The sequence below is a fragment of the Pituophis catenifer genome, unplaced genomic scaffold (assembly GCF_029215685.1).
Source record: "Pituophis catenifer annectens isolate HBS135680 unplaced genomic scaffold, rPitCat1.0.hap2 SCAF_2, whole genome shotgun sequence".
Taxonomy (NCBI): domain Eukaryota; kingdom Metazoa; phylum Chordata; class Lepidosauria; order Squamata; family Colubridae; genus Pituophis; species Pituophis catenifer.
In genome coordinates, this window is record NW_027256882.1 from 44,769,561 (window position 1) to 44,785,577 (window position 16,017).

Consider the following 16,017-nt stretch of genomic DNA (forward strand, 5'->3'; position numbering starts at 1 on the left):
CAACCATTGTCCTGTACTATCTGATGAAGACTCAGAAAAAAATCTAGCAGTGCTTTCAGAAATCAATAGCATTGCTATGTACATGTTCTTCTCTCCTTTCAGTGGTCGAATTCACTGCCCTGCTATTTTAAGTGGCCCCCTTTTTCATGTTTCCTTCTGCCAGCCCTCTTTCCTTGCCCCAAAGTGTCATATTCTTTGAAGCAACTCTTTCTAGCACTGCAATCAAACATATCAACTTGTATTCATTTTGGTTGTTGCATGATACTGATTCTATTCACAGAAGTGTGGTGTATTATTTTGGAAACTGATTACATAGATCAGATCAGAGAAATTATACTTCGTGACATTTGATGACAAATTACTATCTTATTTATCTATCTATCTATCTATCCATCCATCCATCCATCCATCCATCCATCCATCCATCTTACCATAGGATAACTCTGGGCGGGGCTATGAGTTACTTTAAAAAAAAAAAAAACTAAAATGTAAAATATTTTGCCCAACCTCCTGTTTTGTGCCATCTTTGTCACCCTCATTAGACATCTGTCTATCGTAGCTTCTTCTAAAGAAGTAGGAATGGTCTTAGTAAAAGCTTGCAATACTGCTCTATAGGAGGTTTTCCTGTCTGAGTGATTTGAAACTGGTATGCATTATGTTTCTTCAGGACATGCGCAAAGGAAAGTTTGGAGAGGGAGAGGCCACGTTGCGCATGAAAATGGTGATGGAGGATGGAAAAATGGATCCTGTTGCTTATCGCATTAAATATACACCACACCACCGCAGTGGTGACAAATGGTATGTGGGGATAGATGTCTAGTGTGGTCATTTTGGGGACTGGGATTGGATAGTGTGGAAGTTTTCTTTCTGATTAGCGAAGTGAGGTAGTTGTCCTTGTTCTCATTGGGTTGGATGTACTCCGGTGCTTAATCTTGGACTCTGGCTTCAGAGGTATTAAGCCTTTGGTGTTATTGCTGAAGTTTGGAATTTGTGGAACAAGTTGCCCCCTCCTCCCAACATCTTTGGGACTCCTCTGATGGGAGCATTGCCTCCCACCACTTCCAGGATAAGTACAATTTTTGCACATAAAAAATTAAATTAAAACTGTAGAAAAGAAAGTACTATGAAAGCATTTTAAGGGATAATACAGGTAGTCCTCAAATTACGATCACAATTGGTGGCGCGGCAGACTAAAGCACTGTTATTAACATCAGCTGCCTGCAATTACTGCAAGTTCAAATCTCACCAGGCTCAAGGTTGACTCAGCTTTCCATCCTTTCTAAGGTAGGTAAAATGAGGACCCAGACTGTGGGGGCAATAAGCTGACTTTGTATAAATATACAAAAGTATGAAGGCTATTGCTTAACGCATTGTAAGCCGCCCTGAGTCTCCGGAGAAGGGCGGCATATAAATCTAACCAAAAAAAAAATTGAGCTAAAAATGTATGTTGCTAATGTTGTTAAATGGGTTTCCCCCATTTTACAACTTTTCTTGCCACAGTTGCTAAATGAATCACTGTAGTTGTTCAATTAGTAACACGGTTGTTAAGTCAGTCTGGCTTCCCCATTGACTTTGCTTGTCAAAAGGTCGCAAAAGGTGATGATATCACCCCGGGACAGTGTAACCGTCATAAATATGAACCCATTGCCAAGCTTCCTAATTTTGATCGTGTGACTGTGGGGATGCTTGCAAAGGTCGTAAGTGTGAAAAACGGCCATAAGTCACTTTTGTGTTGTAATTTTGAACGGTCACTAAACAAATGGCCGTCAGTCGAAATGGCAGATTTGGGTTTTCCCAGATGTGCCAATATGTCATCTCTAATAAAATGGAACTTTGAGGAAACTCAATCCTTGGAGTTTTCTTTTGTTGGGGGTGTTACTTGGAACCCTGACATGAGGACTATCTGTAATGACCAACAATGCTAAAAAAGTATCCCTAGGAGGATAGGATGATTGTTTGCGGAAGCCACTAAGAGCTTTGGAGGTGAGCTTTTGGTTTTCTCTGGCATCACAGGTGCATTTATCCCACCTATGACTACACGCACTGCCTCTGTGATTCACTGGAGAACATTACTCACTCACTCTGCACCAAAGAATTTCAAGCCAGGTAAGACTATGCTCTTTAAAAGGATCCCTTATCTCAAGGGTTGGGGGAATCTAATTCCCTTCAAATATTGTTCATCTTCTATCAGATGGTAACATGGCTCATGGTGAAGGACATAAAGAGTTGTGGTCCTTCAGTCACTTCTCTTCTTTCCTGCCTTTTCCTATAGACAGAAGTACTGCCAAAAATTTAGGAGGTTTCCACCTTATGCATATAGATTCTTTGAGTTCCCTGAACAGAAGTAGAATTTACCATTTAATGTTCCTTATCCAGAGAATTCTATTTCTTAGCTTTAATGAGCCTTAAACAATTGACTAGGTCTCAACTTCCCTCGTTCGGGTTCTTGCTCCTGGGCTCCTCAAAACAAAGAGCTCTTGCTTGAAAACATATGCAGACAGTCCCCAGGTTAAGAATGAGTTCCAGTCCTAAATCTCTTTAACTCGGATTCGTATGTAAGTTGGAACTTGTAAATACGAATGCAGTGCCAATTACTAAAAATGGTGGACGATGTTTTCCTTCCTCGAGTCAACAAATTACTCAGTGTTTCCATGAACCACTGAAAACAGGCTGCATATTAAATATGTATGGTTTCAGCAGTTCGTGAAAACATTGTGTAGCTTCAGCAGTTCACTGGCTTAAGGAAGGACAGCACCATCCACCATTTTTAACAACTGGCAGCATGTTTGTAAGTAGGGGTTGTCCGAGTAGGTAGGTAGGTAGTAAGTAGGAGTTAATTTTCTTAACCCGGGAAGTGTCTCTACCATAGAAGCCCAGGCAAAATTCACAGATTGAAATCACAAAATTTCATTGCTCATGTTAGCCTGAAAATGGAATCAATTCTACTTCTTGAATGTGACCTCATATATGTCATTTTCCTCTATCCTGTTAGACGGTCTTCCTATTTCTGGCTCTGCAATGCCTTGGATGTGTACTGCCCAGTGCAGTGGGAATACGGACGACTCAATCTCGTTTACACGGTGGTCTCGAAACGTAAAATCATCCGCCTGGTTGAGGCAGGGGCTGTCAGGTGAGAGGGCAGGTTTGATCATGTGCGTGTGGTGGTGTGGTGTGGGCAAAGTTCAGCAGAATTAAGAAGGTTCAATCATTACATTCGTTGCTGATGTTGACATTGCAGGGACTGGGATGACCCAAGACTTTTTACTTTGACTGCTCTTCGCCGCCGAGGCTTTCCACCGGAGGCAATCAACAACTTCTGTGCAAAGGTAAAAGATCCTATGTTCAGCCAGTGGTCTGTCAGATGTCTTATCTATGGGCTGGGATATTAACACAGAGAGAGACCCTGATCTCAATCCTTACAGTTCAGTTGTACATTTGCTTCATGAACTTAATTCATTTGCCTCATGATTTAATGGGCATCATTTCAATCTGGATTATCTCTCACTAACTGTTGAGTTCTTGAAGGCCCACAACTATGTTATCAGTGATAGTATTTAGCATATTTGTCTTTTGTAGACCCCTTCTTTAATTGCCTTCTAGGGACCCAGTTGTACTGGGATACAGTGTGAACAACAGGATGCATTGAAAATGTTCCTACTTTTAGATGTCACAAAAGTGGCATTGGAACGGGGGGCAGGGAGGGCATTCTGTAGTCTGATTGCTAGATTCTTCTGCAAGCAGCTGGTCTGAATTGAAGAGAAAATTCTTCTGACAATAGAACTGTGTGCCTTTTCTGGGTGTTCTCCTTGGAGAAGAAAAGAGGGAAGCGATGTCCATGCTCACTGTAAACTATGATTTCACATCCCCACCTTCAACAAATTCTGTCTATAAACAGCCTTTTCCAACTAGTGCAGGGCTGTCAAACTCGCGACCTGCAGGCCAGATGCGCCACAAGCTGGCCATGCCCACACCCAGTTTAGTGAAGAGGGAAAAAGTCTCGATATGTCATGTGATGCCGCCGTGACGTCATGAGTTTGACACCCCTGAACTAGTGCATGCCAGATCTTCTAGAATATTATTCCTTCAACCATGGCCAGCATAGAGAATGATACTAGGTTAGGAACAATTGCCCAAAGGAGTGTGATCTTAGAGAGAGGGAGGGAAAGAGAGAGAGGGGGGGGGGAGAGAGAGAGAGAACCTGCTTTAGAAGTTGGAACTGATTAATAGAATTACTAAGCAACCACAAGGGGCACTTTTTCTTGATTTTTTTTTCTGTCCCACTTCAGTCAGCCTCAGTCATAAATTTTGACTCTCCAGACACTGAATCACATACTCGGGAATTTACTTCCAGCAGACAGATATGATATGGACAGATTAGTTGCTTTATTGCGGAGAAAATAGAAGCCATATCTACTTACACATTCTCTCACCTGAAGAACTTGGAAATCAGGCTGTTTCGAGATATGTTTGCTTTCGTGACTAAATCCTAGGCCGTTTTCTCTCACTGTTTTAAAACAATGGAAATCTGGCCGTGCTGTTTCCAGCTTGAAATCGGGGAACATCTGCTTTGGATTTATAAAAACAGTTCTGTCTGGCCTGAGAAACACTGGCTGTCTCCTCATCAGTGTCAATCCTTATATCCTCTTCCCAATTGTCCTGAAATAAGGGCAAGGGTGATACTCCACAGCAACACCATGACAAGAACATGTTGTAAATGTAGCTCCTGAAAACCTCCTCCAAGCTGCTTGTTGGTACATTTCCTGAACCTAACATAAAGCTCCTGAAGCTTCTTTGGCTGATTCCGTATTTTTTTTTTTAATTTATTTTACTTCAAATTTATATACCGCCCTTCTCCCTAGGGACTCAGGGCGGTGTACAGCCAGATAAAAACACATAATACAAACATTAAGAACAGATTAAAAGGAAATATCTCAATTTGGCCCAAAATTTAAAAGACATACGAATTTAAAATCATTTAAAAGGATTTGTTAGGCCAGCCTGGCTTGTTGGAAAAGGAAAGTTTTAAGGGCATGGCGGAAGGCATGGAGGTCTTGGATTCTCCTTATCTCTGGGGGCAGCTGATTCCAGAGGGTGGGTGCCCCCACAGAGAAGGCCCTCCCCCTGGGGGTCACCAGCCTGCATTGCTTGGCTGATGGCACCCCGAGGAGGCCCTCTCTGTGGGAGCGCACAGGTCGATGGGAGGTCGTCGGTGGCAGAAGGCGGTCTCGAAGATAACTATTCCCAACCTGTTGTATTCCCAACAGGTGGGTGTAACGGTTGCCCAGTGCACCACGGAGCCTCATATGCTGGAAGCTTGTGTACGGGAAGTACTGAACGAACAGGCGCCTCGTGTCATGGCTGTCCTGGAACCACTACGGGTGACCATCACTAATTTTCCAGCACCACACAAAGTAAGCCAAAGTGATCCAATGGGGTGGGATTGGGGGGGGGGACAAAAGAAAAGATGGGCCATCTATCCTGCTCACCTCTTGGGAGGAGTCTGGGGTTTTCCTCATGGCTATGGAACCCACCCCAGTGCCTCTGTCTTCCTTCTAGACCTTAATCATCCTTGTGCCCAATTTCCCTGCTGACGAGACCAAAGGCTTCCATGAAGTCCCATTCCAGCCAACCCTCTATATTGAGCAAAGTGACTTCCGAGAGGTGAGCCCAATAGAAAGACACTGCAAGTTATGGAAGAGGAGGATGTTTGAGTTTAATGTGTAATTGGGAACGGGGAGCTACTGCAAAATGGAAGGCATGTTCACCAGCTCAGCACCTATTACTTGGCTAGAAGTTGGATTTGATCAATGGCTTACTTTAATCCTGCCTAATTCCGTATCTTATCCACTCTTACTTTAGGAATGGCTCTTGACATGCCACCTGAAAGCCAAAAAAAAAAGCAATGTGCCATATTTTAAGTAGAATAAAATAGAATAGAATAGAATTCTTTATTGGCCAAAAGTGATTGGACACACAAGGAATTCGTCTTTGGTGCATATGCTCTCAGTGTACATAAAAAGAAAAGATACATTCGTCAAGAACGGGCCTGGTGGCTCAGCAGACTGATAGCATTGTGATTAACACCAGCTGTCTACAATTACTGTAAATTCGAATCTTGCCAGGCTCAAGGTTGACTCAGCCTTCCATCCTTTCTAAGGTAGGTAAATTGAGGACCCGGTTTGTGGAGGCAATAAGCTGACTTTGTATAAAATAAACAAAAGTATGAAGGCTATTGCTTAACGCATTGTAAGCCACCCTGAGTCTCCGGAGAAGGGCGGCATATAAATCAAATTTAAAAAAAAAAGAATCATAAGGTACAACACTTAATGATAGTCATAAGGTACAAATAAGCAATCAAATCATGCTAGGAAACAATATAAAGCGTAAGGATACAAGCAACAAAGTTACAGTCATGTAGTCGTAAGTGGGAGGAGATGGATGATAGGAACGATGAGAAGATTAATAGTAATGCAGACTTAGTGAATAGTTTGACAAGTGTTGAGGGAATTATTTGTTTAGCAGAGTGATGGCGTTTGGGAAAAAAACTGTTCTTGTGTCTAGTTGTCTTGGTGTGCAGTGCTTTATAGTGTGGTTTTGAATGTAGGAGTTGAAATAATTTGAGGAATCATAATTCACAGTTTATCCATAGCTTCTGAAGCCCTCTTTGTGCAGGCATCTTGGAGGTCCTAAGGATTCAAAGGAGAGAGGACTCTGCTTAAATGCCTCATCTGTGTGCTTTCATTTTACAAGCCTTGCTCTGTTTAAGCAACAGAGTCTCAAAGGAATTTCAAATGGCATTCAGCTGAATATAGGTTCTTCTTCCCACATAACCACAGACACAGTTTTATATGAGGAACATGAGTAGAATTTCATTCTGATCTCGAAGACCGAAATGGTGTGTCAGGAGGGGGATGCTTGGAGAATGCAGGGGACAGTACTAGCACTCATAGTCCCTTCTGAATTCTGAAGAACGTCTAAAAAGCCATTTATCTGCTGTTTGCAATCCCCTTTGTTGTTTCTTGCTTGATATTGTATGTAGTTTGCGCAGTACCTGGATAAGAGCCATGCCCGCACTGCGGATTAATTCAATTCTCCTTGATGAAATGTTGGCTCTTATGATTTGCAGTGTACTTTGTTCTGGCCCTGGCGGTTCCCATTTTCAGATATTTGAAAGAGACTCGTGATTGTATTTATGATGCCAGAACAGCAAGATTATATTTGAATGACAGAATCGTAGAGTTGGAAGAGGCCTTGTTGGGTTGCTTCCTGCTTGATGCAAGATTTCAGATCTAGAGCATCATCAACAGATGGTTCTCCTGCCTGGTTTAAGCCTCGGGGGAAATCTATTCTATTGTTTAACTGCTCTGACTCAATTTATTCTCACTTTTATTTATTTGCCTTTTAGTGAGAAGTATGCACATAACCACAACAAAAAAGTCTGCTGAATATGACCCAAATGTACTGTAGCTCCTTTGGGTTTTCTTCTCTCAAAGTCATACTAGAACAGGTGTGTCGTACTCAAGGCCTGCGGGCCTGATCTGGCCCACGGGTGCTTAGATCTGGCCCGCAGGCCGCCCTGTAAACAGCAAAGGAGCAGCCCACGGTGCCTCTGACAGCAAAAATGGAGCTTGGGAGGGCCCCGAGCTCTGTTTTCGCTGGCAGAGGGCTGCAGGAGGCCGTCCCAGCCGAAAACAGAGATTGGGAGCCTGTTTTCACTGGCAGAGTGCTCGGGCCTCCACAGGTGCCCCCTGACACAAGTGACGTCAAGCTGGCCATGCATACCCTGGCCTTGCCCACCCCCAGGTCAAACACATCCCTGATGCGGCCCTCAGTGAAATTGAGATTGACACCCTTGTGCTAGACTGTTAATGAACTGCAGAATAAATTGGGGTCTTACATATTCTTATTTTAAAAGTGGCTTGGCACCCTCTTTATGGATGTGACTTTAGTATAAGTACATATTTAAAAAGAGGCTTTCCCCATTTCTCATGCCCTTCTCTTTTAGGCTTCTTTCTCTGGAAATTTTTTCCCATTCTTTCTAACTTCCATTCAAAAAGGAAAAAAAACACAATATAAATGTATCTGTCTACCTTCGAAACTGAAGGCAACTGCATGCTGTATTAGCTGGAGTACAGACTTGTTTAAGTTCTTAATCACTGCTGAGGGAACATCCAGCTATTCTGCCATCACATTAACCGTATTCACTTCCGTCAGATGCTATCATAAATCATAACTTTTCTGGGTTTCCAAGATGGGGCAAATCCTGAGCTGAGACAATATTTGCCTTTTCAAAGCATTGGAAGTTCTGGTGGTTGAATAGGTTAAACCATCAGCTCTCCTCTGGGTAATTGAAGTGAACTGGGAGGCTTTCTTGTGGCCCACAGATCTTCATTTGATCCCTGCTAATGTTAATATTTCCTCTCTGACAGGTTCCAGATAAAGGCTACAAGCGGTTAGCACTGGGTCAGCCAGTGGGTTTGAGGCACACTGGCTATGTCATTGCTGTTCAGAATATCATTAAGGTGAGTAGAGGTCACAGCATCTTCTAAGACCATTAGTTCCATTTGTAGACTAAGATGGAGTGGCCAGTTTTTCCTGACCTGAAGGCCATTAATATGGATCAGAGGGTGCATATCCATGTGAATTGCATAAACTAAGCCTGGGTGCCTAATATGTGGATTTCTGGCAGGGTGGATTTGATTTAAATCACTAGTAAAAAGGCTTGATTTAAATCAACTCGATTTAAATCATAATTTTTAAAGAGCAACTGTCATCTCTGCTACTCCTTTGACCCACTGTTGACTCACCGATAGTCCCAGTGTTGCAGAATATACAGCCTCATGCTACATAACTAAGCTCCATTTCATGCTGAATAAACTAAATTATTTATGTATCTTAAATAGGAAACTATCTTACGATAGATTTTTACCCCAAAAGTTTTTTATTAAAATAAATTCGATAAAAATCAAAAAAATCCGATTTAAATTAAAAAAATCTGATTCTTTTGATTTTTTTAAAAAAATCATTGATTTTTATCCACCCTGGTTTCTGGATGCTTAGATGCTTTTTACAGGTAATTCTTTACTTATGACCGATCCTTTAATGACTGTTCAAAGTTGTGATGGGTTGACCCCCTTCCCCAAAGGTACTTACGACCCTTTTCCCATCCCCACCCTCATGGTCACATGACTATATCTCAGCTGCTGAATAACCTGCATTTACAGCCATTCGCAACATCCTGTCACATGATCACAATTTACAATGTTTTTGCTGAAAACCAGCATTTACTTCGTTTTTGGCAAAAACACCTCATAACAGAGGTGGGTTTCAGCAGATTCTGACCAGTTCTGGAGAACCGGTAGCGGAAATTATGAGTAGTTCGGAGAACCGGTAATAAAAATTCTGACTAGCCCTGCCCCCATCTATTCTCTGCCTCCCAAGTCCCAGCTGATCAGGAGAAAATGGGGATTCTGCAGTAACCTTCCCCTGGATTGGGGAGGGAATGGAGATTTTACAATATCCTTCCGCTGGAGTGGGGTTGGAATGGAGATTTTGCAGTATCCTTCCCCTGGAGTGGGGTGGGAATGGAGATTTTACAGTATCCTTGCCATGCCATGCCCACCAAGCCACACCCACAGAACCGGTAGTAAAAAATTTTGAAACCCACCACTGCCTCATAATGAATAATTAATTCACTTAAAGATTTTGGCATTCACTTAATGACCACAGCTTAATTTAACAGCCATGGTGATATGTGTAATGACTGCCACAAAAAAGGTTTATCAAATCGGGTCGGTCACATTATGATTATGATTTATGACTGTCATCAGTTATGACCATAATGGGCAAGGCTCCATTAAAGATTACCTGTATTGTTTGGAAAATTTAGGTGCAAACTGCTTAGAATAATTCTAGAGTTGGGCAGTTTAAATCTGTGAAATAAATGAATTGGTGCGCACATTGGCACATTATTGTGTTATAATGTATTATTACACATTATAATGTTAATAATAGAGTCAGTGACAATTCCTGTTGTTTTACTAAACAGAGTATTCATTCGCAGGGCTTGAGGGGCTATTGAATAATGACAACTCTAGATGTTTACAGTTCTGGATAACTCCCCACTTGCGTTCTGTTCCATGTTCCTTCCTTCAGCTGAATATTTTATCCCTGAGTTTAAGATGGAAAAAAAGAAAACGGATGTTGCCACTGCTTTCTCAAATACATAAAAAGATCTTACATAATACATTAATCCTAGGAAAATAGTAGGGCTTTCTTGATGGTAACTGCAGTCCGATAAATGAAATACTGTTGAGGCCGAGTTTATAATTTCTTTAGAACAGTGTTTCTCAACCTTGGAAGCTTGAAGATGGGTGGACTTCAACTCCCAGAATCCCCCAGCCAGCACTGCTGGCTGGGGGATTCTGGGAGTTGAAGTCCACCCATCTTCAAGCTACCAAGGCTGAGAAACACTGCTTTAGAACATCCTCTCTTTACTCAGATATTCCTGATGCGATGATTGGGATTTTAGTGGTCCTAAAATCTATTTCATTTGTTCTCCGTCAGAAAGGATGCTTCAAGTCAAACAATAATATTTATGTCTGTCAGGTCATCTCACAAGTAATTTTGGGGTTATCCTGAAATTAGCCACCAGAGTTCTTTTTCTGCGATTCCAAAGAACAAAATGTTGCCTTGGGGAGAAATGTGGAATGAGGGAAAAATAAAGATAGTCCTCAAGTTACAACCACAATTGGGACTGGAATTTCCATGATAAGGCAATGCGGTCGTTAAGTCAAGATGGACCCGATTTTATGACAATTTTTACGGTGGTCCTTAAGCAAATCGCCACAACATTAAGTGAATCATGCAATTATTAAGAAAATCCAGTTCCCCAATAGGTGATTTATGCCCGAAATTATGGTAGCAAAAAAGGTTGTAAATGGTGATCACGTGATGTCAGGAACCTGCATCCGATTGTAAATGTGAGCTGGTTGTCAAATCCCCAAATTACAATCGTGTGACTACCGGCAGTGGTAGGATTCTACTGATTCAGACCGGTTCAGGTGAACCATTAGCTCTGACTTTCAGCCGTGAGTGAACTGGTTCTCTCTTTGAAATGGGCCTGCCCGCCTGCCCCTGCGTTATACTCACCTATATTTCTGCTTCTGAAGCCCAGCTGATCGGGGCGGCAGAGTGGATTGCTGCTCCTCAGCTGTTTTCCTTGCTCTCAGCAATGCGGAAGTTCAATTTTTTGCAAATTGTGCACATGCGTGTAGCGCGCGTCTGGCGCACGCACTCAGTGAACCGGTTGTTAAACCGGTAGGATCCCACCACTGACTACGGGGGTGGTGTGACAGTCGTAAAGGTGAGTTCAGGCCTTAGGTCACTCTTTCCCAGTTGTAGTACCTTTGAAGAATTGTTAAAATTAACAAGAGCCTTGGTAGTACAGTGGTCTAAAGCACCCTGTTATTAAGACCAGCTGCCTGCAATTACTGCAGGTTCGAATCTTGCCAGACTCAAGGTTGACTCAGCCTTCCATCCTTTCTAAGGTAGGTAAATTGAGGACCCAGTTGTGGGGGCAATAAGCTGACTTTGTATAAATATACAAAAAGGATGAAGGCTATTGCTTAGCGCATTGTAAGCCGCCCTGAGTCTCCGGAGAAGGGTGGCATATAAATCAAATTAAAAAAAATAATGAATGGGTAAGTTGAGGTCTACCAGTAAGGAGAATGCCGAACGATAGATATATGGCTGTATAAAGTCAAGAAATGTAACTTCTAAATCAGAGTAAAAACAGGCAGAGCTGAATGTAGCAAAGGCATAGGGCAGAAGTAGGGAACGATTACCCTTGTTTATTATGATTATGACTTGTGGACTTCAACTCCCAGAATTCCTAAGCCAGCATGGCTGACTTAGGAATTCTGGGAGTTGAAGTCCAAAAGTCATAAAAAGGCCATTGTTTCCCCCCAGCATAGGGAAAGAAGAGAGATTGTGAAGCCCGAGATGGAAACAAGAATATCACAACTTTCATGTTTATGCCCAGGATACCAATGGACAGGTCAAAGAGCTAGAAGTGACTTGCACGAAGTCAGAGGCAGCAGAGAAGCCCAAGGCCTTTATCCACTGGGTGTCAGATCCTCTTGTGTGTGAGGTGCGCCAGTATGAACAGCTGTGAGTATTACAGTAGAGGATTGTTAAATTGTTCTTATTGTATGGGGGAGGCGGGAGACGTCATATTAAACTCAGCCTCTTCCTTATGCTGTGGAAATTCTATCTGAATTTTGCCCTTGAAGAGACTTAATGACACAGGAATTAATTTTTCTGTCTCAATTCTGGTCTTTCTCTTTCCCAAATTAACTACATATATTCCCCGGTTGTTCTCCAGAAATTTAGGATTGTCACATTCAAGAGGTAGTCACTTAGAAGTCTCTTAGCTTCTTTTTTTATTATTATTATTTTTATTTATTTGTATATTGTCTTTATTATTTTCACAAATAAGGTGGCGAACATATCCAACACACATTCCTCCTCCTTTTCCCCACAACAACAACAACCCTGTGAGGTGGGTTGGACCAGGGGTGAAATGTAAAATTTGTTACTACTGGTTCTGTGGGTATGGCTTGGTGTGTGTGTGTGTGGGGGGGTGTTAATGTGACTGGGTGGGCGTGGCCAACTTTTTTTTTTTAACTTTTCAAAGCATTTTTTCTAATGCTTTGAAAAGCCTCTGCCGATCAGGCAACTCAGCTGGGATCGTCAGAGACTTTTCAAAGCATTTTTTTTACCACCTCTTCGGCCAAGAGGTTGCATAAAAAAGACACTGACGATCCCAGCTGAGCCGCGCGATCATCAGAGGCTTTTTTTTTACTTTTAAAAGCATTTTTTCGTCGGAAGAGGTTGTAGAAAAAAATGCTTTTAAAAGCATTTTATGCTTTTTGATGATCGTGCGGCTCAGCTGGACATGGGGGGGAGGGGCCTGCAGGGATTTTTGCTACTGGTTCTCCAAACCACCCGCCATCATTGCTACCGGATCAGGTGATCCAGTCAGAACCGGGAGCATTTCACCCCTGGGTTGGACTGAGAAAGAGTGACTAGCCCAAAGTCACCCAGCTGGATTTCATGGCTAAGAGTGGACTTGAACTCACAGTCTCTTAGTTTCTAGCCTGGTGCTTTCACTACTAAACCAAACTGGCTCTCTTTTCCTATCTCCATTGTAACAGTGATCTAACTTTTTGACTTACAGGTTCCTGCATAAGAATCCTGAAGACTCCACAGAAGTGCCAGGAGGGTTCCTGAGTGACATCAATCCTGTGAGTTCTGATTGAACAAGAACAATTGTTAACACACAGGACTGGAGTGGGCAGACTTAAGATAAAGCTAGACTGCTGTTCCTCAGTGTGAGGAAGATAGTAAGCTGCAATTGAGGAAGTATGGTTTTTGTCATTCAAAAGTAAAACATTGCAACAATTAAAAAAACAAGGGATTCTATGTTTGTAATAAACAAGTTTCAAGTGTAAAAGTAGAGACAAAAAGTTGATTACAAAAAAATAATACTCAAGAACCCAGATTGTGGGGGCAATAAGCTGACTTTGTATAAATATACAAAAGTATGAAGGCTATTGCTTAACGCATTGTAAGCCGCCCTGAGTCTTCGGAGAAGGGCGGCATATAAATTAAAGCAAAAAAAAAAAAAAAAGAAAAGAAAAGAAAATTCCAAAGAATGCAGGCTCCAATCAGGAGAGAAGAAAAATTCAATTTTGAATCTTACTGAGTGCCAGCAACCATTCTAGGAATATACTGTAGAGTTTGGAAATATTTATGAAGTGTGCTAATCAAAACGAGTCTGCTTACTCCTACACCTGTCCTAATTTAAAGTGTATTTCTTGAGAAGTCAGACACACCAATACTAGTGAAGACATATCAGAATATTGATATGAAGCAGGGGTGAAATCCAGCAGGTTCTGGAGAACCGGTAGCGAAAATTTTGAGCAGTTCGGAGAACCGGCAAATACCACCTCTGGCTGGCCCCAGAGTGGGGTGGGAATGGAGATTTTGCAGTATCCTTCTCCTGTCATGCTCACCAAGCCACACCATGCCCACCAAGCCACACCCACAGAACCAGTAGTAAAACAATTTGGATTTCACCACTGGTATGAAGAATTAAGACTTTAGAGAAGTTGCAAATTTTATACTGTAGGGATGAAGAACATTAAGCAAATCTGCCAGGGAAGAAAAAGAAATTATTTTAACTTCAGCTTTGTCTTCCTTTTTCCTTCCACTCCAGGACTCCCTTCATGTGATTGAAGAGGCTCTGGTGGATCGATCTGTACATGGAGCCAAGCCGTTCACCAAATTCCAATTTGAGCGGCTGGGGTACTTTTCACTAGATCCTGACAGCACAAATGCAAAGGTAGGTTTCACGAAGTTGCAAGAGCTGGAGGAGACTTTTCTTATAAAGCAGAGATTGGCAACTTTCGTCTGTGTAGAAGCCAGAAACTAGAACTAGAATTAGAACTAGAATTCTTTATTGGCCAAGTGTAATTAGACACACAAGGAATTTGTTTCCGATGCATAAGCTCTCAATGTACATACAACAATAGTGATAAGCAACAAAGTTATAGTCATAAGAAGATAAGGAAATAGGTAATAGAGAAGATGAGAATAATGATGGTAATACTGCCTTTTTAGATAGTTTGACAGTGTTGTGGGAATTAGTTGTTTAGCAGAGTGATGGCATGGGGGGGAACTGTCCTTGTGTCTAGTTTTTCTGACGTGCAGTGCTCTATAGCCTTGTTTTGAGGTAGGAGTTGAAACAGTTTATGTCCAAGATGCGTGGGATTTGTAGATATTTTCACAGCCCTTTTTATGGCTTGTGGAGAATACAGGCCCTCAACGGAAGGCAGATTGGTAGCAATTGTTTTTTCTGCAGTTCTAATTATCTGTTGAAGTCTGTGTTTGTCTTGATTGGTTGCAGTGCAAAACCAGACAGATATAGAGGTGCAGATGACAGATTCAATAATGTAGAACTGAATTAGCAGCTCTTTGGGCAGCCTGAGCTTTCTGAGTTGGCGCAGGAAGAACATTCTTTGTTGTGCTTTTTTGATGACATATTTGATGTTAGGTGTCCATTTTAAGTCTTGAGATGTAATAGAATCTAGAAACTTGAAGGTCTCTACAGTTGCTATTGTGTTGTCTAGTATTGTGAGTGGTGGTAGTGTAGGAGAGCTTCTCCTAAAATCTACTATCATTTCTACAGTTTTAAACCATGCTCCCACTGCCATTTTTATCTGGGCCTAATGGCCCACTCCCACCAGTACCAGGCAGGGCACTTGTTCCACCACGCTGAGGCAGCCAGTGTAGCAACCTCTCCCTCATTCTTGGGGTCAGATGATTACAGTACATTTCTTTTTGGGGCCATGGACCAGTTTGATATGGGTTATAGGCCACTTTTGGCCCATGGGCTGTAGGTTGCTGACCCGTTTATGAAGTTTTAGGAACAGGAAGCAAGGGTCATTCTCTAAAATGGACATGAAGATGGAGGAGAGGATACTGATGGCCTTTGTTTCTTCTACAGCTGGTGTTCAATCGGACAGTGACCTTGAAGGAGGATCCAGGGAAAGCATGATGGTGTTTCCCTAGCAATTTCTCAACATAGATAAAATTGCTCGGATATTATTTCTCCTTCTTTCTCTGGAGGGAGAGGGTGGAATACAGCCCAAACACAGTTTTCTACTATAATGCTACTGTTGCCTTAATGCACATCCTGAATACACAATCGATTGCACCAATAATCATCATAATAAAAATGAGTTTGGAGAAATTCTGTGTTAACAATGACGGGATGGGAGATTGTGGGTGCAATGGGATAGCAGTCAAGATTGTTCAGACATCCTTTGATGTTCGCCTTTGCCTGGTTAACTTCCACATGACAGAAATCAAAAAAGAGTATTTACACTATACAGGTGTCTGGCAAAAAAGAAGTTTGTTCTTACCTTCAGGTAAGAAAGAAACCACCCACCT

At 42.0% G+C, this 16,017-nt stretch overlaps 1 protein-coding gene across 1 annotated transcript in view; it reads left to right on the forward strand.

Moving 5' to 3' along the window:
• The window catches only part of QARS1 (glutaminyl-tRNA synthetase 1), a 32,877-nt gene extending 17,060 nt beyond the window's left edge, over positions 1-15,817 (forward strand). Inside the window, exons 14-24 of the mRNA XM_070936791.1 lie at positions 668-798; positions 2,014-2,106; positions 2,993-3,130; positions 3,239-3,326; positions 5,265-5,411; positions 5,557-5,661; positions 8,430-8,522; positions 12,044-12,171; positions 13,241-13,307; positions 14,282-14,407; positions 15,572-15,817. Of these exons, the coding sequence (XP_070792892.1) occupies positions 668-798; positions 2,014-2,106; positions 2,993-3,130; positions 3,239-3,326; positions 5,265-5,411; positions 5,557-5,661; positions 8,430-8,522; positions 12,044-12,171; positions 13,241-13,307; positions 14,282-14,407; positions 15,572-15,622 (1,167 nt within the window). The 3' untranslated portion in view covers positions 15,623-15,817. The remainder of the gene's footprint in view (positions 1-667; positions 799-2,013; positions 2,107-2,992; positions 3,131-3,238; positions 3,327-5,264; positions 5,412-5,556; positions 5,662-8,429; positions 8,523-12,043; positions 12,172-13,240; positions 13,308-14,281; positions 14,408-15,571) is intronic.
• Positions 15,818-16,017: the final 200 nt, after the last annotated feature.